The sequence below is a fragment of the Macaca thibetana genome, chromosome 8, assembly GCF_024542745.1.
Source record: "Macaca thibetana thibetana isolate TM-01 chromosome 8, ASM2454274v1, whole genome shotgun sequence".
NCBI classification, from domain to species: Eukaryota; Metazoa; Chordata; class Mammalia; order Primates; family Cercopithecidae; genus Macaca; species Macaca thibetana.
The window spans coordinates 135,618,732-135,644,567 of NC_065585.1; the positions used below are offsets into that span (position 1 = coordinate 135,618,732).

Genomic DNA, 25,836 nt, shown 5'->3' on the forward strand with positions numbered 1-25,836 from the left:
AACATAGAGACTTCCTTTTTATGTAGCTCCACTGAGTACTTAATATTTTGGGTTAAAGTTCAATCAAAAAAATCCTTTAATAGAGCAAGGGGAGCCTGAGTGAGTCCAGCCCACCATGTTGCTGGGACTGGTAAGTAATCCTGGTTGAAGGAGAGTTTTCCAACTGTGCCTCAGATGTTTGCTTATCGCCGCTGTAAGTGTGTACACACTGTGGGCTAACCAAATAGGACTGTGGAGAATTCAGGCCTCTCCACACAGCATAAGGGAAAAGGTGGAAGAACGTTTGTAAAAGCATTTGCAGTAATAAAACTGTGATGTCACGGGCGTACAGCTGGAAAACCGTCTCTCTGCCAGTGCACATCCTATACTCACAGCCATCTGCATGTGCCTACTCCGCATGCCTGCAGCGTGCCTCCTGGCTTAGCTGAGTACTGCTGTCTTCGTTGTGGGAGCTGGCATCACCTAGTTCCTAATTCCTTCTGTGTTTTACTTTCACAGGCTGGTGGTTTGATGCATGTGGTCCTTCCAACTTGAACGGAATGTACTATCCACAAAGGCAGAACACAAATAAGTTCAACGGCATTAAGTGGTACTACTGGAAAGGCTCAGGCTACTCGCTCAAGGGCACAACCATGATGATCCGACCGGCAGATTTCTAAACACCCGAGTCCACCTGAGGAAGACTGTCTCGAACTATTTTCAAAGACTTAAACCCAATGCACTGAAAGTCACGGCTGCGCACTGTGTCCTCTTCCACCACAGAGGGCGTGTGCTCAGTGCTGACGGGACCCATGTGCTCCAGATTACAGCCTGTAGACTTTGTCACTTAAACTTGCATCACTTAACAGACCAAAGCAAGACCCTAAACATCTGTAATGGTGATTAGACAGAACACCTATGGAAAGATGAACCCGAGGCTGAGCATCAGATTGACAATTTACAGACTCTGCTGTCACAACGAAGAATGTTATGTGCAAGTTTATCAGTATATAACTGGAAAACAGAACACTTATGTTATACAATACAGATCATCTTGGAACTGCATTCTTCTGAGCACTGTTTACACATTGTGTAAATATCCATATGTCCTGAATTCACCATCACTATCACAATTAAAAGGAAGAAAAAAATCTCTAAGCCATAAAAAGACATATTCAGGGATATTCTGAGAAGGGGTTACTAGAAGTTTAATATTTGGAAAAACAGTTAGTGCATTTTTACTCCATCTCTTAGGTGCTTTAAATTTTTATTTCAAAAACAGCGTATTTACATTTATGTTGACAGCTTAGTTTTAAGTTAATGCTCAAATACGTATTTCAAGTTTATATGGTGGAAACTTCTAGGATCTCTGAAATTATCAACAGAAACATGTGCCATTTTAGTTTATATGCAGATTGTACTATTTTTTTCTGCCTGATTGTTAAATATGAAGGTATTTTTTGGATTAAATATAACTTATTAGGGGATATGCCTATGTTTAACTTTTATGATAATATTTACAATTTTATAATTTGTTTCTGAAAGAACTAATTGTGCCTTGTGATAAGGAAACCTTTGATTTTAATGATGAGGAAAATTATACATTTCATTCTATGACAAAGAAACTTTACTATCTTCTCACTATTCTAAAACAGAGGTGTGTTTTCTTTTCTAGTAAGATATATTTTTATAGAACTAGGCTACAATTTAATTTGTAGTTGAGAAAAGCCTTCTATTTAAGAAATTTACAAAGCTATATGTCTCAAGATTCACCCTTAAATTTACTTAAGGAAAAAAATAATTGACACTAGTAAGATTTTTTTATGTCAATCAGCAAACTGAAAAAAAAAGTGTTTCAAAGTGCAAAAACAAAATCTGATGTTCATAATATATTTAAATATTTACAGAAAATTTGAGAACACGGGGCCGGGCGCAGTGGCTCACACCTGTAATCCCAGTACATTGGGAGGCCGAGGTGGGCAGGTCACCTGAGGTCAGGAGTTCAAGACCAGCCTGGCCAACATGGTGAAACCCCATCTCTATCAAATAATACAAAAACTAGCCAGGCGTGGTGGTGGGCGCCTGTAATCCCAGCTACTCGGGAGGCTGGATCAGGGAGAATTGCTTGAACCCAGGAGGCGGAGGCTGCAGTGAGCCAAGATCACGCCACTGCACTCCAGCCTGGGTGACAGAGCAAGACTCCATCTCAAAAAAAAAAAAAAAAGAAAGAAAAGAAAATTTGAGAACACAGCTTTATACTCAGGATTACAAAACCATAAACTCCTAGAGTTTTAACTCCTTTTGAAATTTTCATAGTACAATTAATACTAATGAACATTTGTGTAAAGCTTTATAATTTAAAGGCAATCTCTCATATATTCTTTTCTGAGTCATTTGCAAGGAAGTTCAGAGTCCAGTCCACAACTAGCATCTACTATATGTCTGTCTTTACCTTCTATTGTACCATTATTTTTTCTTTATTCCATTTTAAAATCTAATTTATTTTACGCCAACTTCTCCCCGCTCCCTTGACGTAGTTTTAGAACACATAGGTGTTGCTACATATTTTGAGTCAGTGATGAACTCTGGCAAAGTCAAGGCTCTGTTTTATTTCCACCAAGGTCCACTTTTCCAACAACTATTTAACTGAGTCAAGAACCTCCCTACCTTAGAACTGTATCTACTTTATATTTAAGAAGGTTTTATGAATTCAACAACAGTATCATGGCCTTGTATCAAGTTGAAAAACAACGGAAAATAAGAAAATTTCACAGCCTCAAAAGACAACAACAAGTTTCTATGATATTTCAATGACAACAGTGATGGATACTTAGGCAGGGAAATGATAATGCAAGAAAAACTGGCAACAACACAATTTATATCAATTTTCCATGTAGGCAGGTGAAACAAAATTCAAGGACAAATCTCATTATGTCATTGGGCATCATATATAATCTCTTATGACCGAGAATGGGGGGAATTTGTGTTTTTACTTTACACTTCAGTTCCTTACACAGTATTTCAAACAAACAGTTTTGCTAAGAGGAACTTTTCTCTCCTTAAGAAAACATTTATAAAGCTGAAAGGAAATCAAACAGTAATCTTAAAAATGAAAACAAACAACCCAACAACCTAGATAACTACAGTGATCAGGGAGCACAGTTCAACTCCTTTTTATGTTTTAGCCATACGGCCTACTCAAACAGCTATATAACAATACGGGTGGCAGATAAAAATCACCATTTATCTTTCAGATATTAATCTTTTGAATGAATAAACTGTCACAAGCAAGTTAACATTTTTGAACATGAAAGGCAACTTCCGCACAATTCTATATCCAACCAAACCTTAAATTACCCGCTTAATTATTACTTCATCTTAAAAAAAATTAGAACCCAGAACTTTTCCATGAAGCATTTGAAAGTTGAAGTGAAATTTAGGAAAGTCATAAAAATATAAAGACTGTTACCACAGCACCAGCAAGCCATAATTTTTACATCTATCAGTTCTGCCTCTATCAACAGGAAAAACATTAAGCAAGATATAAGACTACTTGCCCAAGAATTCAGTCTTTTTTCAATTTTGTTTTTCTCAATTCTGAGGACTTTAATCATTAAATTTTCTTTGGACTGCATTCCTGACTACTTTTTGCAGAATGGTCTCACGTTCTCACATTTGTTCCCACAAATAAATTGATAAAAGATGTTAAGTTCTGTGAATGTCTTTTTAATTATGGGCATAATTGTGCTTGACTTGATAAAAACTTAATTCTACCCTTACGTTTATAATAATTTCTTGAGAACACCAAATTGCATTTACCATCATAAAACAATATTTGACTTACAGGAGCTGCAGGGAAGTGATTAGACAGTTCGAATGGCTCCTCAGAAATCCATTGACCCGATTCTAAAGACCACAGCACCTGCAAGTGATACAATAAGCAGATTTATTATACATTTATTAGGCTTAGCAGGCAATAAACCAAGAGTCACTTTGAAGACACAGCAAAAACAAAACAAAAAATTCAGCAGTGATACACTCCGCAGATCTGAAATAGATGTGTTCTCAAACAATAAAGTCCCTTCAGAATCTTCATGTTGCATAAATGTTATGAATATTAATAAAAACTTGGTTAAGAAAGTCTCAAAACAAATCTGAGTCATTATTCTCATGAGGCCAAATATTTAAATATTATCCTGTTTTTACACAATGAAATATTATATACATATTTTTAATTCCAAGTTTCTAATTTGTGAAGTTTTATAAACAGTCCTCTATAAATATTCCAGACTTTTATTAATTAAAACAGTGAATTAACAGAAGATGGATCACAAGCCTAAATTCAAAAGCAATCCCTTTGGCTTGCGACTTTGTTTCTAACATTGGTTAATACTTTCAGAAGTCCCCCGGAATACACTTGAAATTCCTTCCCAGACTTTGGAAGAGTAAAATGTCCCATAAACAAGCTTTCATCATCATCATTATCCTCTTAGCATTTGAATCCCCACACTTTTAAATGATCAATACAATCTTTTCCTTTTTAATTCAGTAATATCTGAGGTTCTGCAGCCGTCTCTACTCCAGGACCAAAATCCCTGAAAATCCGTCTCTATACACCAGAAGTTTAGAGCTAAAATAATAAAGCTGGATTATATAATTCCTGTTTGTTTGTTTATTTATTTTTTGAGACAGACTCTCACTCTGTCATCCAGGCTATAGTACAGTGGTGCAATCTCAGATCACTGCAACCTCCACCTCCCAGGTTCAAGCGATTCTCCTGCCTCAGCCTCTCGAGTAGCTGGGACTACAGGCACCCAGCACCACACCTGGCTAATTTGTTTTGTATTTGTAGTAGAGATCAGGTTTCCCCGTGTTGGCCAGGCTGGTCTCGAACTTCTGGCCTCAATTGATCTGCCAACCTCAGCCTCAATGCATGTTATTTAAGGAGATATACTAACAATATGTGAGGCTCCCCACAAACTCATAAAATTAACCCAGAAAATAAAAGGTAAAAATCAGGTTCATTTCAGACAAGAGGCAACATAAAAGAACAGTACAGTGAGAAATACAACGGACCAGTGACAGAAGCCAGGAACCAGACTTAAAAATGCGTGTGACGTTCAAGTTCAAATACAATCCACATTAAAATGTCAACCGAATTTAAACAACCTCATGGAGAAAATTTATGTCCTCTGAATTTAGCCCTTTCTAAATGTTAAGAAAATAAAACCATAAGAGGCTAAAGTAGAGTTCTGGTCAGTAAATTAATTAATTTACATAGGCATCCCAGGAATTAATATTGTATAGAGATAGGAGAAAACACTAATTCAGTTGTATTAAAATCATCAAATCAGAAATACAGTGTAAACATTTTGCTCCAGTAGTTTCATTGGCCAAACGCATCTTTACCTTAGTAGAGTGTTAAAAATAGCGAAAAGCTACTTTGAAAGAGCACAGGTAAGGCTGTACGCAAACTTAAAAACAAAAGGTTGGCCCAACATGTTTCTCATAAGAAGGGCAGAGTGAATTCAGCACCTTGTAGGTAACACATTACATAATGAAAATAGTGTTTTTTACATTGTAATATTATCATTCATAAAACCCAAACCTTGCTGATGAATGTAAATAGTAACTACATCTGTGAATAGAAACTGCTTTATTTCTTCCTGTCTGATTTGTATGCACACTTTATTTCCCACCTTATTACACTGGGTAAGACCCTCTTGTTCAAGGCAGGGAAGGAGCAGTGACAGCATTAGAGTTCTTTGAACAACTTTGTGAGACAGACTTCTTCAATTTATTGTGATATAGGATATCATAAAAACCTAAAGTGTTCAACGTAATGTACCTATGTTCAAATCAATGTATCTATTATGTTAATGTGTCTATGTTCAAATCAATCTATAGAAAGCACAAGCTTTTTTCTGTATTTATATTTTCGAAGCCACTTTAGCTTCATAGCAAAGTTAAGAGGAAGGTACAGAGAGCTCCCATACACCTCCTGCCCTGACACATGCATTTCAGTGTCTCCCACTGGAGTGCTACATGTGTTGTACCCAGTCATCCCATGTTGACACATCATTATCACCCAAAGTCCACAGTTTAAATTACAGTTCCTTATAAGTGAAAAGCATATACTATGATGGAGTACTGGTGCTGGCCAGTGGTTGCAGTGCTTCCCTAAGCTCTTTTCAACTTCCTATTTCTTCTTCTTTTCTTCTGAGACAGAGTCTTCCTCTGTCCCCCAGGCTGGAGTACAGTGGTGCAATCTTGGCTCACTGCAGCCTCCGTCTTCCGGGTTCAAGCAATTCTCCTGCCTCAGCCTCCTGTGTAGCTGAGACCACAGGCACACATCACCATGCCTGGTTAATTTTTTTCTTTTTTTTTAAGTAGAGATGGGGTTTCACAGTATTGGTCAGCCCTGTCTCAGGTTCTCAATGTGTTGGGATTACAGGCATGAGCCACTGCACCCAGCCCTCTCAACTTCTTATTTCTCAAAGAATTACAAATATCTGAGTGATCAAAAGGATTACTGCTAAATATCGGCAAATGTTACATCTCCAATTAGGATCAATCACATTAATTTTTATTTATTCATTAGCTTATTTTCTTAACTGCCTAAGAAATTTTCTTCAGCCAAAACCAAAATTTATTCACAAAATATTTCATAAGCAAAAACACTGAACAAGGTATTCAATTTTTGACTTCTCAAAAAAAATTTAAAGAGGGAAAACAACAAGCAATTATTTCAATGTCTAAGTGATGAGAGAAAACTTGGCAGTGGGGGGAAGGCAATCTGTAAGAGGGATTTTAAGTTGGGCTTGAAAACATGACCCCATTTAATAATGACTCCCTACTGGTATAAAAAATACAACTGCAACATGAAGCTGGTTTAACTCACTGGAAAGCATTAATGATTGTGTTGAAAACATTTCTTAACATTCACAATTTTTGATAGGCAACATTACTGTTAATCATAACAGTAAATTTATTCCACATTTCTAAATAGCCAGCCTTATCCAAGCATACCGCCCACCAGAGCTTACCACCCACCATACTGTGAAGTTCAACTGCAGTTGTGGTACTAAGAATACCTGTGGGAATGTAACTGGAAAGGAAAAAGGCGGGGGGAGGCGGGCTAGGGGGGCTTCCGTGTGGCAAAAGTCAACAATATTCTTTTGCATACAAAAGACTTCCTAGTAGGCCACAAACTGGTACCACGTAAAATAGGGGTCCTGGTACCAGTTTGTGGCCTACTAGGAACCAGGCCACACAGCAGGAGGTGAGTGGCGGGTGAGCCAGTGAAGGAAGCTTCATCTGTATTTACAGCTACTTCCCATTGCTTGAATTACCACCTGAGCTCCACCTCCTGTCAGATCAGCAGTGGCATTAGATTCTCATAAGCGCGTGAGCCCTACTGTGAACTGTGCATGCGAGGGATCTAGGTTGCACGTTCCTTATGAGAATCTAAAGCCTGAGGATCTGTCACTGTCTCTCGTCACCTCCCAATGGCACTGTCTAATTGCAGAAAACAAGCTCAGGGCTCCCACTGATTTTACATTACGGTGAGCTGTATACTTATTTCATTATATATTATAATGTAATAATAATAGAAATAAAATGCACAATAAGTGTAATGTGCTTGAATCATTCTGAAACCATTCCTCCCTCACCCTCTCAATCCTCCAGTCCCTGGAAAAATGGTCTTTCACAAAACTGGTCCATGGTGCCAAAAAGGTTGGGGACTGCTTGTATAAAATACCACTTGATTAATTAAAAATCAAATCTGATAGTTAGAAACTTGTCCCGCAGATGTGAGCCACAGGAATGTAGCTGATTTCAAACAGTTCAAAAGTATGTTTTACATTCCACTTTACTGGATGATACTTTAGGAGTAAAGTTAGACATATCTTTACTTTAATCATTGAAAGTGATTGGGGTGTTTCTGCCACTGTCTCCTCCATCCACCTCTCACTCCACCGACTGTGGTAAAAAGTGTGGTTGTAGGTGTTTATGGAAGGTTATTTATTATGAGGTTTTTTAAAATTATTTACATTATTTATTATAAGAGTAACAAAAGTAATAATTATTAATTTGTTGCCAATTTAAGCTAACAAAATTATAAAAATCAAATTACAAAGATTTTTCTCATCAGATTTTATAGATCCTTTGTCTTAGTTGTTAGGGTAATTGGTTTTCTCAAACAACATTTATGAGAGTTTGCTAGTTTGTATGCTGTTATGGATTTTTCTAGAGAAAGAAGAAGAATATTTGTGATTCTTCCCCAACTAGACAGTGTAATATACTGGTTAAAAGCACAGAATTCAACAACTGGGTTTAAACCAATGTCCACCTTTTTACGGATTTATGACAAGGGGCAGGTTAATGTTTCTGCCACATGAAGACATTATGTATCATTTTTAACTACAAAAGTACCCGTGTAGTTAATGAAATAGTATAGCAATGAAGTTATTTCTAGGTTATACTGAACTTCAGGAGAAAAAATTGGGGATGTCAATGGTACAATTTTTAACAACAAAATAATAGGGTACTTACGTCCCAAGCATTTGCAAGTCAGAAAATAAAGGTCTAGTCTTCTGAAGAGACCAGCTTGAACTGGCAAAATTTCAAGGCAATAATATCTGTTCCAAAATAAGCTATTCTTCTGTATTTCCAACACATCTCATAGCATCAAGAAATGCTTCCTATAATTCCATAAAGTTCTTTTAAAAATACAAACCTATTTAGTAGTTGTAGTCGTGCCTTAACAAAGCAATTTCCCACATATGGACTTTTTTAAGTGAGGTGAAATTGGCAAAATATACAATTAACCATTTTAAAGTGTGCAACTCAATGGCATTTTGTATCATGATGCTGTGCAACCAGCACCTCTTTCTAGTTTCAAAACGCTTTCATCACCCCAGAAAAACATCCTGTACCTGTTAAGTAATCACTCCCCATCCCTCTCTCCCCTCCATCCCTGGTAACTTCTACCTCGTTTTCTATTCTATGGCTTTACCTATTCTGGATATATTGTATGAAAGGAATTATACAACATGTGCCTTTTGTGTCTGGCTCTTTTCACTCTGTGTGTTCAAGGTTCATCCAAGTTATGCTTTTAATGAAGGCTAGTGATCAGTGTCAAAAATGCTTGTTGAATAATAACAGTATTTAATATTTATTGAGTGTATACTGAGTACTTTATTTAGGAAATCTTTCCATTCTTTTACAGATAAAGAAACCGTCTTGGCCGGGCGCGGTGGCTCATGCCTATAATCCCAGCACTTTGGGAGGCCAAGGTGGGTGGATCACGAAGTCAGGAGATCGAGACCACGGTGAAACCCCGTCTCTACTAAAAACTACAAAAAATTAGCCGGGCGTGGTGGTGGGTACCTGTAGTCCCAGCTACTCGGGAGACTGAGGCAGGAGAATGGCGTGAACCTGGGAAGTGGAGCTTGCAGTAAGCTGAGATCACACCACTGCACTCCAGCCTGGGCGACAGAGCGAGACTCTATCTCAAAAAGAAAAAAAAAAAAAGAAACTGCCTTACCCAAGGTTACACAGCGACGGTGTAGCAGGGTTAGCAGTAAAATCCACTGCCTTATCCACTAATCTTTTCAAAACACAGAGCGGTCAGAGAATGCCCATGTCAAGGTTTACAGCTATAGAAGATAAAAAATATTCTCTAGGCTATCTTTGGAAGTAGATGCTAGAACGAAGGTGGGCTATGAATTGAAGAAGAGCTGAACTCAAATTCAAAATTCACCATTTCTGGCTGGGTGCAGTGGCTCATGCCTCTAATCCTAGTACTTTGGGAGGCCAAGATGGGTAGATCACTTGAGGTCAGGAATTTGAGACCAGCCTGGACAACATGGTGAAACCCTGTCTCTACAAAAGACAAAAATTAGCCAGGTGTGGTGGCATGCACCTGTAATCCCAGCTACTCAACAGGCTGAGGCACAAGAATTGCTTGAACCCAGAGACAGAGGTTGCAGTGAGCCAAGATCGTGCCACTGCACTCCAGCCTGGGCAACAGAGTGAGACTCCATCTCAAAAAAAGTTGTTGTTTTTTTTTTTTTAAACCATTTCCAAGCACTGTCGTATTTTGCATCCTGGGGACCCAATGCTGGGTCACAGGACCAGCAGCGTGGACCTCACCTCAAGCCTGAGCAGACCCAGACCCACTGAACCAGGATCTGTACTTCAGTAAGATCCCCCAGGTGATCCACACGTTAGTAAGGTTTAAAAAGCACCGCTCTAGCTGTCTCATAAAGAAAGGGGCAGGAAGCTACATATCTAACACAGCCTATTTAACCAAGAAAGGGAAGATGAGTAATAAAGTACTGATAGTATGTGGTTAAGAACGCATTTCCCTTTTAAAAGACATTGACTGACAGAGACTGAATTCCAGGTGGTGAGAGGGAAAACAAGCTGCTTGCTGACCTAGGCTTGAATATTCTTACGAAAAAGCTCAACGCAGTTGGACACAGACATTTAAGTTCAATTTATTCTGCTTGCACTCTACCTAATCCTTTCCAGTTTCCAAAAATGAAAATGGGTGATTCTCAGATGTTAAGACTTAACTGCTCAGTAATATCCACTTTATAAATACAGCTAAGCAATGACCAGGGCGACCCAGCATGTCACCACTGTACTCACATGTGAAGTCCAAACATCTTTATAAATAACTAAGTGCGTACTTCTCTTATCAAAAGGAAAACAAAGAAATAAATATAACAAATTCCAATGTAACTAAAATAAATAGCAGAAACATCACTTCACTGTATGAAAACACAGCAGAAATTATTACCAACACAGACAATAAACCAAATATTATGGCTACTAAGAGTGATCACTATTTTTTGTTAATCTTTCCGCGAGTTTGAATTACAAAGTTGTTTTTCTTAAATGAACATCAGGTCATCTTATATTAATGAATTTTAACAAGAAACACATTAACTACATGGGTAATTTGCAATTTGGGCTGATGCATAATTTTTATGTAATATATTTTTAACTCATCAGGGGTGAGAAGAAATTCTGAGATTTAAAAAAAAAAACAGGTCATCCATCTACTCATTTATTCATTCAATAAATGAGGACTGAGTTCCATGTCCAATCCTAGGTCCTGGGGCTATGCAAGCACACAGGCACATTCTCTGCCCTCGAAGGACTGGCAATTGATAACTAACCAGTGTCCACTAAAGAGGACACTTACATTTTTAAAACATTCTTCCTTGTGCCAGGGAGAGTACGGTTGTCTCTAAAATACTGTCAAAACTACTGTTTACAATTTAACACTTGAAATAAACGATCTACTACAATAAACTGTACACACAGAATATTAGAATTACATAAAAAGAAAAAAGACGGTGAATAATAGTATGTGTGTATATTCTTTCTTATTTTGTTGTTACCCAGCCAAACTAAAGTCGAAAGAAACCGCAGGGCCAGGCGTGGTGGCTCACAAGGAAGAGGCGGGGGGATTGCCTGGGCTCAGGAGTTCGATTCCAGTCTGGGCAACATGGTGAAACCCCGTCTTTACTAAAATACAAAAAATTAGCCAGGCATGGCGCGTGCACCTGTAATCCCAGCTACTCCCAGCTACTCAAGAGGCTGAGGCAGGAGAATCACTAGAACCCAGGAGGTGGAGGTTGCAGTAAGCCGAGATCACACCACTGCCCTCCAGCCTGGGCAACAGAGTAAGACTCCGTCTCAAAAAAAAAAAAAAAAAAAAGGAATAAAGAAATTGCGTAACATTCATCGGAGATGTGGTGTGTGTTGACAGTTTGAATTTGTGTCCCCATCCAAATAACAGGTTGAATTGAAGGTGGGGCCCGGTGGGAGGTGACTGGATCCTGGGGGCAGAGTTGTCACGAATGGTTCAGCCCCATCCCACCTTGGCACTGCATAGTGAATGAGTTCTCAGGAGATCTGGTTGTTTAAAAGTGTGTAGAACCGCCACGCCCTTTCCTGCTGCTCCGCCCATGGAAGATGGGGCCGCTTCCTGGCTTTGCTTTCTGCCATGATTGAAACTTTCCTGAGGCCTCCCCGGAAGCCACTGTGCTTCACGTACAGCCCGCAGAAGCGTGAGCCAATGAAACCTCTTTTCTCCATAAATTACTCAGGCTCGGGCATTTTTTTATGGCGGTGTGAGAACAGACCAATACATACGTGGCATAGCAAAACATCGTGGGCAGCCTACAGAGGAAGAGTGGGGCCACGGTAAGGACAAAAGCACTTGACGCTGCCATAGCCTCCCTAGAGCCACTAACCAGGAAGCAGACAATGGTATTTACACGGCAAAGCTAAGTATGCAGTCTCTGTATTACCCAAGAGTACAATAATTAACAATAATCATTATCAGTTAATCAATTAATTACTTAAGCCAATCAATAATTGGATATGAAATATCATTAATAATTTTATATTAAATAATTGTTATTATTAATATTAATTTAACGATTTAATATAAAATATTTAATTTAAAATTTTTAAATTTTAAGTTTTAATATTCTAAAAATTAGTATAAAGTATTTAATATTATTAAATATTTTTAATAACATTACTAATTATTAATATATTATTAATATATACGATGCTTGTTAAATTATTAGGTGGAACTTTAATATTCTGGCAGAGAAACTTTCAGAAACAAGAACCCATGAAAAACAACTAAAAAATAGATCTATTATGAACCTATGGCAAGCTGTTAGTTTAGCTGAGAAAACTGCATTACATAATTGTCACTCTCTGGTTAAGGACAGTCTAACAAATTTTCTGTACTAAATTTTCCAATGAAATTCATTTCATTTGGAATTCCTATTCAATTCATTGGAAATGAATTTTAGGAGAAATGCATTAGGTGGATCATACATCAGAAGTATCAGGTAGCAAAATGTACAATGTTGTCAATTATAGCTTTGAAAAAAAGTACAAGTTTTCTAAAATCCAGTATTTCTTACATCAGTTCTCTTCAAAAAGATTAACATTGTGCCTAAAACCAAATTCACAGAGGGTCCTCACACAGAGACTGTAACAGAAGTATGATGTTCCTTGGAAATCTATTTTAACTTGGGGATAGAGTTAAGAAGCCTTGAAAGAATAGATGGTTAACAATGTCCCCAAAGTCCCTGAGGGACATCTAAATGATATCTAAATGATGGACAGCTGAAGACAGTTTTTGAAGTTACAGATAAAATCAAACCATGGTTGAATTTTCCAATGAAGACCTGAAGTTAAGATATTCTGTGCTATTATTTAATACTTACAGCGAGAACTGCTTGATTGAGATGTCAGAAACAAAAGTGAAAATTCAGATGCCTGGCAGAACACTGCAAAGGTTAAAGTGCACCTTTAGGTAGGGCCAAAGCTTGGAATTTGTGCTGCAGTTCAGCATGGACCAAGTTGAAGTCCTAGAGGTCTCAGTCATAAAGCAAAGGCGGGGAACTGAGGTCTACAGTGAAGACCTGTGTTACCTCGCGGTTGATCCAACTTAATAGAAAAGTAAAGACAAACAGTGTGATCCCTGAAGGCTATGATTTGGAAAAGGATGGGTGGCAACAAGTACCCTCTCGACCTGTTAGCCTTATCCATTTAAAGGATTTGCCAAATACAGCAACTTTTTTGTTAATACACATAATCTTAGTTTACTTTTTAAATTTTTTTTTCCCTGATAACTCAGCCAACAGATTCAAATGCTTCTCAAGGCCACACTCAACTCACCATAATGCAACCACATTGCCAAGCACCAGGATGATGATCTGTGTTGCCGTTGGCAATACTAGAGGGCTCGAGTCACACTTCATGGTGTCCCATTCGCTGCCAACCAATCTCTCTGATGTAGCAGCAGCAGTACGTCTAGGAATAACGTATGAGCAATACGTCTGATAATAACCCCTAACTCAGCAAATGGCACCATTACACATAACCCTAGTGCTTCCCCTGCTTTATGTACCATTGACTCTTCAACTCTCTTAGTCATTGGATTCAACCTGCTTTTTTCAAGGTCTCTGACAACATCCACCTGATGAAATTGAACAGTGGCTTCTGTCTCCTCTATTCACCTTCCAGCAGCACTCAGCACAGCTGAGCATCCTTCCTTCCTGAAACAGTCCCTCTTCTGACTGACGCCACGTTCCCCTGGTGTCTCCCCCAGGTTGCTAGCTAGCCGTTCCCGGGTCCCCTTGCCTCCCCCTTCTGCCTGACTTCTGCATGGCGGCACAGCCCAGAGCTCAAACCAAAACTCACTGTTTTCTTCATTCTACACTCCCTTCCAGTTACCATGGCTGGAGTGAATAACCTTTCCTCTGAATACATGTACATATATATAATCTGATATGTGATATCTCATGTCTAGTAGGAATCCCAGACTCAATATGCCTACGTCAATTTTTTATTGTACCCTAAACCCTGCACACAATTTTCTGCCCCCAGAATTCTCTAACTCAGCAAATGGCACCATTATCTATAGTTAGTTGCCCCAGGAAAAAATTTAGGTGGGAGTCTTCTTGACTTCTCCATTCCCACACACCTCACATTACAGATTCCACTAGATCTTCCTAGGAAGTGCGCCGACCTGCTCTCTCCTCCCCACCTATCAACCCCTCCTCTAGACACAGCTATAGTCATTTCTCGCCTCGATGATCCTAGCTGCCTCCTGCTGCCCACCCTGTTCTTACCTCCCTGCAATCCATTCTTTGCTGAGAGGCCAGAGCCACTCTGGAGTTAAAACAGTCTGATGGCTTCTGCCTCCCTCGCTTTGATCTGCACAGCCATACTGGGGCCCTACAGCCTTCTCCAACACCTGTCCTCCTCACTCCTGGTGCCTCAGGTATTTCTCTTTCTTGCAAAGGTGCAGCCTTAGGACCCGTGCACTGGCTTTTCTGTGCCAGGTGCATTAAATAGATTCCGTCTAGCACCTTTAGAAAATTAAAGAAAAAATATTAATGTAAAAGTTTGAAAATGGTGATCAAACTTTATTCCTAATCATGTCTGTGGTTGCATCTCAGGGTGACTCCACAGTCTTCTCCCACTAAAAAAATCACGTTGACTCTTTCAAACTCCAACATTCATCATTCTTAGCACTCATAGGCTTGTCCACATCTTTTCAAATGTCCTCCTGGAGGGCAGCACCAAAGCCCTCAATTTTCCAGATGAATCACTTTTTGGTATCTGTCCTCAATCAGGAGACTACGGTCCTGGGAAGCACGGCGGCTCCAACCTGGGAAATGCGCACCTTGGGGTCTTGCCAGGAGCAACAGACAGGGGGATGGAGGACCTAGACCGCAGCGCCTGCTCCCCATGCTCCCAGTGGCCAGTGGCCACGCTGACGCAGCCTGCAGGAGCCTCTGCAAAGAACGAGCTCCGGCACTGTTCAGGAACCACCTCAAGTGAAAGGAGCAGACAAATTCTGTGTCTATGCCTGGGCAAAACCAGAATCCATTATTTTAATAAGGAAAATGTATAAATTAGGTGTCCTGGAGATAGCTGTTCATAGTCACTGCCTTAAAACAATGCCATGACAGAGATGTGTTTCTAAGATCCACATTCAAGTCAGACAAACTAGTTTTGCCCAGAGTCTTCATCACTAAACTCACTGTTTATTTGCAGCATCCTTCTCGGCTGCAAAAATGTTCTGTCGGGATCCAGTGAGACAGTGCATCGGAAAATACTCTGTGAAGTACAAAGTCCTTTACCAAGGTATAATCTGTAGCAGGATAAAAAGGACTTTGAAATCAAGTCGTGAAAGTTCAGAGACCCAGGCCTGAGATCCTAGTTAGCTTGCAAGTGCGAGCAATAAATGTCTGCTAGAGAGAACTGAAGGGAACCCTCAGAAACTCAGCGTCAGTGTGACACACCAAGTACAGTGTGGCTGAAAATTATTCCTAACATGAGTTATGAAGTTAATCTGCCATCTTAAGGTTAAAAAGAGAATGGTTTTTCAAGATGATCCCTTTTGAATAGACTTGGGAATGCAGGGTGATGAACTAACACCAGTGAAAAGCCGAGATTTCACTTCTGGTTCTACCATGAGTTATAGCTTTAGGAGAGCACCTCAGCATTTCTTTAATGTAAAATGAGAGGCATGAACTGAGTGAACTGCGTGTGTTCTTCTAACAGTTCATGGATTCTATGTTCACCTCTGATAAAAACATGTCTCACCTGACTCACTGCTTACTAAGTTCAATGTGGATCACATTATCTCAAGAAAATAGTCATGATGACATCATTTTTTATTAAGAAAACACTAGATTATTTGTTGATAGTTAGCGGCCTTGACATTTTGTTATAAAGCTGATTTAGCTTTTAAGCCCTACACTTGAATTCATAAGTGAATTAGCTTTAAATCTCTATTATCAGATCCTTTTCACAAGCTGCTCAGGACCAAAATCTTAAAATCTGAATACAGGCTGAGTTATTCCTCACTGTGCTGGACAGACTGACACGGAGTGGTAGCTGGAAAAGGGGAAGACGGGATCATAGGACACTCCGCTTGTATTTTAGCATCCACAAAAGGGCTTCGAGGGAAAGTAGAATTGTGGATAAGTCACAGGAAAATGCAGGAAACACCAAATTAAGTGAGAGTGGGATAAAGAGTATTTAAAGGTTCAAATTGTACTACGCTTGAACAACACATAACAAAACAATGCGAGTCTAAAGGGACACTTTGGTCAAATTAATTTCTTTATTTTTCCGTTGTGTTACTTCCTGTCTCCCATAAATAGGAAGCTCGGCAACTCCTGGCATGGTTTTCTATTTCCATGTATCTGCCAGACAATTTGGTCACGAAGGAGGAAAAACATAAATTATTCTCTTTCCTGAAAACAGTAGAGCTAACACTGGAGGTGTGAACTGCTGTAAACATGGAAAAATTGCCAATAAACTTCTCAAAAACATTAAGTCAAAATTCAAACTGAATTTTGTTATAAAATCGTCACAGTTTCTGATATGACTAGCTGGGCCACATACAACCATCTAATTCTGAAGAACTGCTACAACTCTCCTTTACAAGAAATTTCCAGAGAATACCACACAAACCCTGAAATAAAAACATGCTCAGTAATGTTTTTCTTGGAGGCAAGTTTATACTGCTAGCCAAAGAGAATATTTTAAGAATCCCCCAACTGCATTGGAGACAGGGTTAGAAGGAGGAGGACGAGAGAGAGCGAGAGTGCCAGAGACAGAAAGAGAGATTCCTTGTACAAAGTCAATGTATATAATATATGATATGGATACTTCAAATCTTGACCCTAAAAGAAATTGGAACTGTGAAGTTTATATCTGAAGTTATATACAAGACATAGATAAATATTAAATTGGGTGCTAAGCTTTAAACATTATGTAGAATGGCTTTGTAAATGGTGGTGGCAACTATCCTCTCTCAGATTTCTTATGTTTATACTATTGAATTTATTTAAAAGTTAAAGGAGGGGGCCATGCAAAAAGCAGCAGTCATCTTTGTCTTCTTGAAGACTGAGATGAATAGAGAAAGTAACTCAGCTTGTTTCTAAAGTTTTTGAGGGTGCAAGTCAGGAGCAACCTATGAACATCAATACAATATAAATATCCGTTTGTGTGATTTATATATGTGTGATATATTATACCTGACAGCCATCATGGTTACCTTGTAATCACACTAACAGATATTTCACCTGAAGCCATAGGCCATCTAGGCCTTCACAATCTCCCAAGAGTTGATACTATTCACAAATAGCAACATCATCAGTAAGGCAAGGGCAATACAGACACACATTTGTGACCTTTGCCATGAACAAGGGGAAAAAAGGTAGCACAGAGGGCAAAGAGCAATTTAGGGAAAGTTGAATTTTTAAATTATTTTTAATTTTTTTAAGATAGAACAGCTGGGATGAAGCTTCAGTGCTAATAGAAATATAGGGACAGAGGCAGCAGTTGAAGGTACGGGAGCCTGTAAACTTCAGCACACAGAAGGAAACCTAGCTCTGAAACCAAGACACTAGCCTGGTCCTACCAGTGCCCAACTATCTCCATTTGGAAAGCACATTAGATATGTAAGATATACTTTTTTTTTTTTTTTTTTTTTTTGAGACAGAGTCTCACTCTGTCGCCCAGGCTGGAGTGCAGTGGTGTGATCTCGGCTCACTGCAACCTCCCTCTGAGTTCAAGCGATTCTCTTGCCTCAGCCTCCTGAGTAGCTGGGATTACAGGTGGCTGCCACCGTGCCCGGCTAATTTTTGTAGTTTTAGTAGAGACAGAGTTTCACCATCTTGGCCAGGCTGGTCTTGAACTGCTGGACCTCGTGATCCACCCATCTCGGCCTCCCAAAGTACTGGGAATACAGGCATGAGCCACTGTCCCCGGCCTAGATATACTTTTTAATTTAAATTTACAAATAATAAAATTTACTCGTGTGTGCATATGTGTGTACAGTTCTCTGTGTTTTAATACATGCATAGATTCTGTAACCACTGTCACTGACGACACAGCACAATTCCAGTGCCCCAAAGATATGACAGCTGCTATTGCTCTGCAGAGGCAGATGCTACTCCCACCTTAACGTGTGGCAACCACTCATCTGTTCTCCTTCCCTACAGTTTGGCCTTGTCTAGAATGACAAAGAAATGGACTTATACAGTACGTGACCTTCTGAGATCAGCTATTCCACTCGGCGTGATGCCCCCGAGAGTCATGCAAGCTGCTGCACCTATCACCATTCCTTCGATTCCTTCCGTACACTACACAGCATGGACGGTCCAGCTGGTTGATCCATTCACCCACTGGAGGGACAGCTGTGCTGTTTCCAGGTCCACTTGATGATAAGTAAGGCTGCTACAAACATTCACGTACAGACTCTGTGTGAACACAAGCTTTCATTTCTCCGAGGCAAGTATCTGGGAGTGGGACTGCTGAGTGGACATTTAGCTTTCTGTGAAACTGCCAAACTGTTTCTCAGAGTGGCTGGACCACTTCCCACTCGCACTAGCAGCCGTTCCAGCTGCGCTGGCTCCTTGCTAGAATGCGACTGCTATTTTTTATTTTAGCCATTTTAATGGATATGTAGTGGATCTCACCATATTTCTGAAGTGAGCAATAATGATGAGAATCTTTTTAGATGCTTATTTGCCATCTGTGTGTCCTCAGTAAAATGTCTATACAAGTCTCTTCTTTGCCAGTTTTTGTTTGGGCTGTTTGTTTTCTTATTGTTCAGTATTGAGAGTTCTTTATCTATTCCGGACATAAATCTTTTGTCAGATATAAGATTTGCAAATGTTTTCTTCTGATCTCTTCATAATATCTTTCACAGAGTAAAGCTTTCAATTTTGATGAAATCTAATTTATCAATGTTTTCTGTTGTTGATAATGCTTTTGGTGTATCTAAGAACTCTTTGCCTATACCAAGATCATTTTTCTTATTTGTTTACTTATAGAAGTTTTATACCTTTACATTTAGTCTATGATCCATTGGATGTAATTTTTTTGGCTCATGTAAGGTACAGAATGAGGTTCTCCCTTCCTTCTTCCTCTCCTCTCCTCTCTTCTTTCCTTTCCTTTCCTTTTCTTTTTTGAGACAGGGTGTCTCTCTGTCACCCAGGCTGAAGTGCAGTGGCATGGTATTGGCTCATTGCAACCTCCATCTCACCGGTTCAAGTGATTCTTGTGCCTCAGCCTCCTGAGTAGCTGGGACTACAGGCAGGTGCCACCACGCCCAGCTGTTCTTTTTATTTTTGGTAGAGACGGGGTTTCACCATGTTGACCAGGCTGGTCTCCAATTCCTGACCTCAGGTGATCCACCCAAAGTGTTGGGAAGGTTCCTTTTCTTGCTTGTGTATGTCCAACTGCTCCAACACCACTTGTTGAAAAGACTGAATTTCTCCACTGAACTGCATTCATGCCTTTGTCAAAACCCATGGGATATATTTTTGGGGTCTATTTCTGGATTCTCTATCTGTTCTATGTGTCTACCAATACCACACTGCCTTGAGGACCACAGCTTGAAGGGATGCCCCAAAACCAGGTAGTGCCAGTCCCCCTCCTTGTTATTTTCTTTCTAAATTGTTTTGGCTATTCTGGTTCCTTAACGTCTCCACAGAAATTTTAGAACCAGTGTGTATGTATCTTGAAAGATTCTGCTGAGATTTTGAATGGAATGTGTTAAATCTATAGATCATTTTGGGGAGGAGTGACATGTTCACTGTACTATGTCTTCCAATCCATGAACATTGCATGTCTTTTAATATACTTAGTTCTTTGATCTTTAAAATCAGCATTTTGTAGTTTTCAGCATACAGATCCTGCACTTATTTTATTAGCTTTATACTGAAGTTTCAATGGAACTTTTGCATCTGGATGACTTGCCCAAGTCAGTTGTCAGTTCTAATTGCTGTTTTGTAGATCACTTGTGACTATCTACATAGAAAATTGTGTTGTTTATAAATAGAGATAGCTTTATTTCTTCCTTTCTAACCTACATGCCTTTTATTACCTTTTCTTTTCTGATTGCCTTGTACCTCATTCATTCACTTACGTGTCTGAGTGCCCCAGGTTCTTCCCTCCAGGCAAGGAGTCCAGACTAAAGATCAGAAGTTTATTAAATAATGTGTTTTAATGCCCACCTTTCTCATATCAAGTAATCCCAGAAGAGATACAATAACCTAAAATTTCACCCAGTTCTGTTTCTGTGTATGATTGGTTGGGGAGCACTGGCAGGACACTGAGCAGAGACATGCAGACAACCAGGGAGCAGGTCTCTATCCATGTTGACAGCAAAGGCAGTACATTCTCACGTCTGACCTCTATGGACTTCTCAAAGTCCCAAAAGAATAAGTTAGGTAAAGAATCCTGTACAGATGCATATCTTTAGAAATAACATTTTTTCCTCCAAAACCTGAGGGAAGGGGAGTAGTCAGATGAAGATACAGAGACAATCTGAATTGGAGAGAAATAAAACACAGAACTCATTCACTGATGCTAGAGTTATTAAATAGACAGTAGTCCACCCTATCCAAAGTGGGTGCAGTTCATGGCCCCCTGGGGGATGCCTAAAACTGTGGATAGTTCTGAACCCTACACATACTATGCACAATTTTTTTTCTTTCTTCACAATTTCACAAGTCAAAGACTCATTTTTTCCCATAGATCTTAGCTACATCAGCATACCGTTTTTCTTTCTTTATTAAGTGGACAACGTTCACCTTTTCACTTAAAGAAAGCACCTTGGAGCGCCTCTTTGGCATATCAAAGTTGTCAGCATCAATACTCTTGTGCTTGGGGAACATTATTAGGCCAAATAAGGGTTTCTTGAAGACAAACACTGCAAAACCAAGAGGTTCTATCTGATAACCAAGAGGCTACTAAGCAAGGGCAAGCAGCACCTACTCCATGGACAGGCTGGAATGAAGGATGATTCACATCCCAGGGAGAATGGAGCAGGATGACCTGAGATTTCTTCATGCTACTCAGAAAAACATGCATTTAAAGACTTATAAACTGTTTTTTTCTGGGATTTCCCATTTAATATTTTCAGGCTATGGTACCTGAAACCACAGAAAGCAAAACCCTGGATGAGGGGGGGACTACTGTCTTTCACCCAAATAAACATAAAGCAGTACTAGTATATAACTAGGTAAAGTGATCCCCAATTGCCACCAATGCAAATCAATAGTGCTTACTTTCGGAATTTCAGCGTTTCCACTTCACAACTAGAAGCACTAATCTCTTTAAACTCTGTCAAAGCATGGAAAAAAGACCATGGCCATTCTTGAAAATACATGTGTAGCTTTTGCATGTTATAATTCTACTGGTTTAAATGAACACAGTATGAGTATGAATAGAATATATTCTTGGGAGAGGAGGAGGAAAGACGGATCCCACAGATGCAAAATGGTAACACAAGTAACAGATGATGCTACTGTCATCAGAAAGCAATGCTTTGGAGCAACCTTAGGTTGAGGATCAAAGTAAAAATAGAACTAATAACAGATCATTTCAATTGTTATGAATAACGAAAATAATTACGTACTTTTAAAAACTATCTTTAATGTATAGAAATAAGGGCAAATGATGTTACAGATAGATATACATAGGATAAAACCTATCCAAATGGGATTGAAAGAACATGTTTCATCCTAAGTAAATCCATCTGTACAAACAATCGCTGAACTATTTTGGCTCTGCAAACCACCACCACCACAGGTCATAGTATTTCTTGGTCACACATAGAGGAACGCTCTTTGACTGTGAGAACGTGCATTCTGCGTTTCTTTCAGCGTCTTTCTAATCTTGCTTCTGATTTATCTTAGAGGCTACTCACTTCCTGCTCTCTACCCTCCCCGTCCTCCTGCTGCCCCAGGACTTGGCACTTGTTGAAGGGCAGCAGCCCAAGGAAGACCAACAGGAGGAAAGACGGGTGTTCCCAGCTCACAGGAAAGTGTGCAGATCCACAAGGGTGCACGCCGGCCTGAGTGCTGATGTCAGCACCTCAGGGTGACCCACTCTATCAAAATGCCTTGTTTTAAAATATGCAGTTCACACACAGGGCTTACCCAATCATAAGAGAGAACCCAGCAGCCACGCGCGATTCCCAGCAGCACATTCAGGGTGCGAAGTGGCTTCCCGGAAAGCACGTGAGTCGTGGTCTCACAGACGTCTGGTGCAATTGAAAAGCCTTTCAATTTATCCACAACCTGGATGACGACATTCTGCTTTCTATCAAATCGGGGGGAAAATGAACAAAATGAATGAGTTTGTTGCACACGAACATCAAGGCAGTTACACTCAATATTAGTAATAATAAAACTAGAAAGCCAACATTTTAAACTGATTTTGGTTATGGTGCCTATGTCTTAACTGACTTACAATCAATGGTTTGGAACCTGGGGAAATAAACTTCAGATCTCAATTCTATTTTAATGGCTCAGAAGACAAGCCCACAGGTTGTCAATGGCTTCCCACAGTGGCTGGGCCGGGTAGGGACAGAGCCAGCATCAGAAACCAGGCCCCTGGCCGGGCGCGGTGGCTCCCGTCTATAATCCTGGCACTTTGGGAGGCCGAGATGGGCGGACCACGAGGTCAGGAGTTCAAGATCAGCCTGGCCAACATGGTGAAACCCCGTCTCCACTAAAAGCTACAAAAATTAACCAGGTGTGGGGGCACGTGCCTGTGGTTCCAACTACTCGGGAGGTTGAGGCAGAAGAATCACTTGAACCCGGGAAGTGGAGGTTGCAGTGAGCCGTGATTGTGTCACTGCACTCCAGTCTGGGCAACAGGGCGAGACTCCACCTCAAAAAAAAAAAAAAAAAAAAGGAAACCAGGCCCCTGACATCAGACCAACACTCTTCCCATCGGCGCAACAATTTGTTTTTCAGGCCTATTTGAACCTGTCTGTGCATGCTCAGAACCAAGATCCTCACTTATTTTATTTTGAAAACGTAACATTTATTGAGTATCAACACACAGTTTTTCTACTAAAAGGGGAAAAAAGACCCTTTTTATTAAATCATCAGATCAAATCTGGGACCTATTTGTCACAAAGCTCATGACCATTACCGCTTCTCTCCTGCTCTGTCATTCCCTTAATACTTAAAATATCCTTTAAAAAATATATTCCTTCCATCCAACTTCCTTACCAAACAACCCTCAGTTCTTTCCTCCCTTTTAAAATAACCTTTCTATGCCTTTAGTTCTGACATTGGTTTTCTCTCTCCCAGAAAATTTAAAAAATCCCCAATGAAGGGCTTTCTAAGCCACACTGTGATATACACAATAACATGGTGAAACTCCGTCTCTACTAAAATCACAAAAAAATTAGCCGGGCGTGGTGGTGGCCCCTGTAGTCCCAGCTACTCGGGAGGCTGAGGTAGGAGAATGGCAGGAACCTGGGCGGTGGAGCTTGCAGTGAGCCAAGATCGCGCCACTGCACTCCAGCCTGGGCGACAGAGCGAGACTCCATCTCAAAAAAAAAACAAAAAGAAAGAAATAAATAAATAAACATCTCTCCTCTCCAAAAATTATATTCCAAAGAGGAAGACGTTATTGTCGACTCTTATACAGACTGTCTCTAACACTCTTCCTTCCAAATGATGGTGTTCCTTAGTTTTATTTTATTGTTCTGAGACAGGGTCTTGCTCTGTTGCCCAGGCTGGAGTGCAGTGGCACAATCATGGCTCACTGCGTTGTTGATCTCCTGGGCTCAAGTGATCCTCCTGCCTTATCCTCCCAAGTAGTTGGGACTATAGGCAACTCACCACCAAGTCTGGCTAACTTCTGCATTTTTTTGTAGACACAAGGTTTTGCTGTTACCCAGGCTGGTCTTGAACTCCTAGTCTCAAGCAATATGCCCACCTGGGCCCCTCAACTCACGCCCCTGGGATTATAGGCATAAACCAATGCACCCAGCCTTCTTAGTTTTGTCTCTAGTGATCTTAGGTATGTCCATCTCAAGACCTGTTTCTTTATCTGTAAAATGAAAGGGCTGAATTATATCATGCTTTTAAATTTTTAGAGATCCTTAGGGTAGAAAAGATATGTGAGTCAAGATCTGGGCCTCATCACCACTTCAACCCGAGAATCTGTGCTTGAGTCAAGAAAAATAATTAAATTTGGAAAAAAATAAAGGCAAAAATGATAAAAGAAAACAAAAAGTAAAAACCTCTAAACCAGACACTCCCTAGAACTCTATCCTGAGGCTGGCAGCTACTTGCTGGATGTGCCAATAAGTAACGAGTGTCTCTGCAAGGCACAGCTAATCCACATAAAATCAGAATGTCCAGGTCTTGTTCTTAACTATCACAAGAAGTCTATGTGGAGAAAAAAAGAGTAAGACATGAAGATGGCCTAAATGAAAAGTTTTATTTTTAAATCTTGAATGAGAAAAGAACTAGTTAACTAGTAATTTTTTTTTTTTTGGAAAAATACAAAGACTTTAAAAAATATTACACATATATTCAATATTCACTTCTGTATTAGACTATTTAGGATGTTCAATATATTTCATAATATATTTACAAAAATTTTGAGTGACCCCCTTTTTCACTATGTAATGTATGGTATTCGATGAACAATCCTTTTATTTTTAAGCCACCGGCAGGAAAAGGATCCCACTACTGAAAATGTTCTAAACGTGCCCCTCTCTGCAGCATATTTTTCACTGAAATGTTCCAATGTTTTGATGGATGTCTTAAAACCTTAAAACCTATGATTGATATCAAAAACATGGTTTTCCCCTTTAAACAGGAATTCAAAAATCTGTTGCAAAGAATATAGTACTGTATTTTTGTTGGATGTTCTTTGTTGTGTTAAATGTTTAAGGGAGATGATAAGAGCATGCCAACAAGCTATTAACCCTTCCACAAAACGCACAGATAGCAACTTTCATACTGCTGTGGAAAGCTTTCTGCTGCAGTGTTGCTTTAAGACCTTTAAGGGAAATGTTTTGGTCAATGATGTTCCACTTCTTGAACATTCATGAAGTTATTTGGTATCAAGCAAGCAAAAGAACATCAAAATGAGCACACACCTCTTAATGCTGCCTAAACAACCCCAGCATTTTCAAGGCTAAATTGCTCACATTTGGTACATGTTTAATTTTCAGTGACCTTCTAACTCAGATATTAATTTTGTAAAGTAAAAGTGATACAGGAACAGATTGACAAATTGCCTAAAGGCACCCAGAATTACAGTATATGAGAGAAAAGGTTAACATTTTACATTGAACAGAAATCAAAACAAGTACTTACTCAGATGGCATGCTTGTCATGACTAATGTTCTTGTTGGCTAGAGATTTCAAACAAGAAGGAACAAAAAACAGTCAAAAACATAAAAAATATTTTTCCCACAGAAATAAACTTTAATAAGTTTTTTGAAAAGTTACATCACTT

General features: G+C 39.5%; 2 protein-coding genes across 3 annotated transcripts in view; one reads left to right on the forward strand and one right to left on the reverse strand.

The window, feature by feature from the left end:
* The window catches only part of ANGPT2 (angiopoietin 2), a 60,917-nt gene extending 59,451 nt beyond the window's left edge, over nt 1-1,466 (forward strand). For both annotated transcript variants that reach the window (XM_050801088.1, XM_050801089.1), the window contains exon 9: nt 499-1,466. In XM_050801088.1, the coding sequence (XP_050657045.1) occupies nt 499-659 (161 nt within the window). In that variant the 3' untranslated portion in view covers nt 660-1,466. The remainder of the gene's footprint in view (nt 1-498) is intronic.
* MCPH1 (microcephalin 1) overlaps nt 1-25,836 on the reverse strand; it is a 111,501-nt gene that overhangs the window by 15,906 nt on the left and 69,759 nt on the right. The window contains exons 10-12 of the mRNA XM_050801080.1: nt 25,695-25,732; nt 22,503-22,665; nt 3,824-3,901 (exon numbers count right to left, since the gene is read on the reverse strand). Of these exons, the coding sequence (XP_050657037.1) occupies nt 3,824-3,901; nt 22,503-22,665; nt 25,695-25,732 (279 nt within the window). The remainder of the gene's footprint in view (nt 1-3,823; nt 3,902-22,502; nt 22,666-25,694; nt 25,733-25,836) is intronic.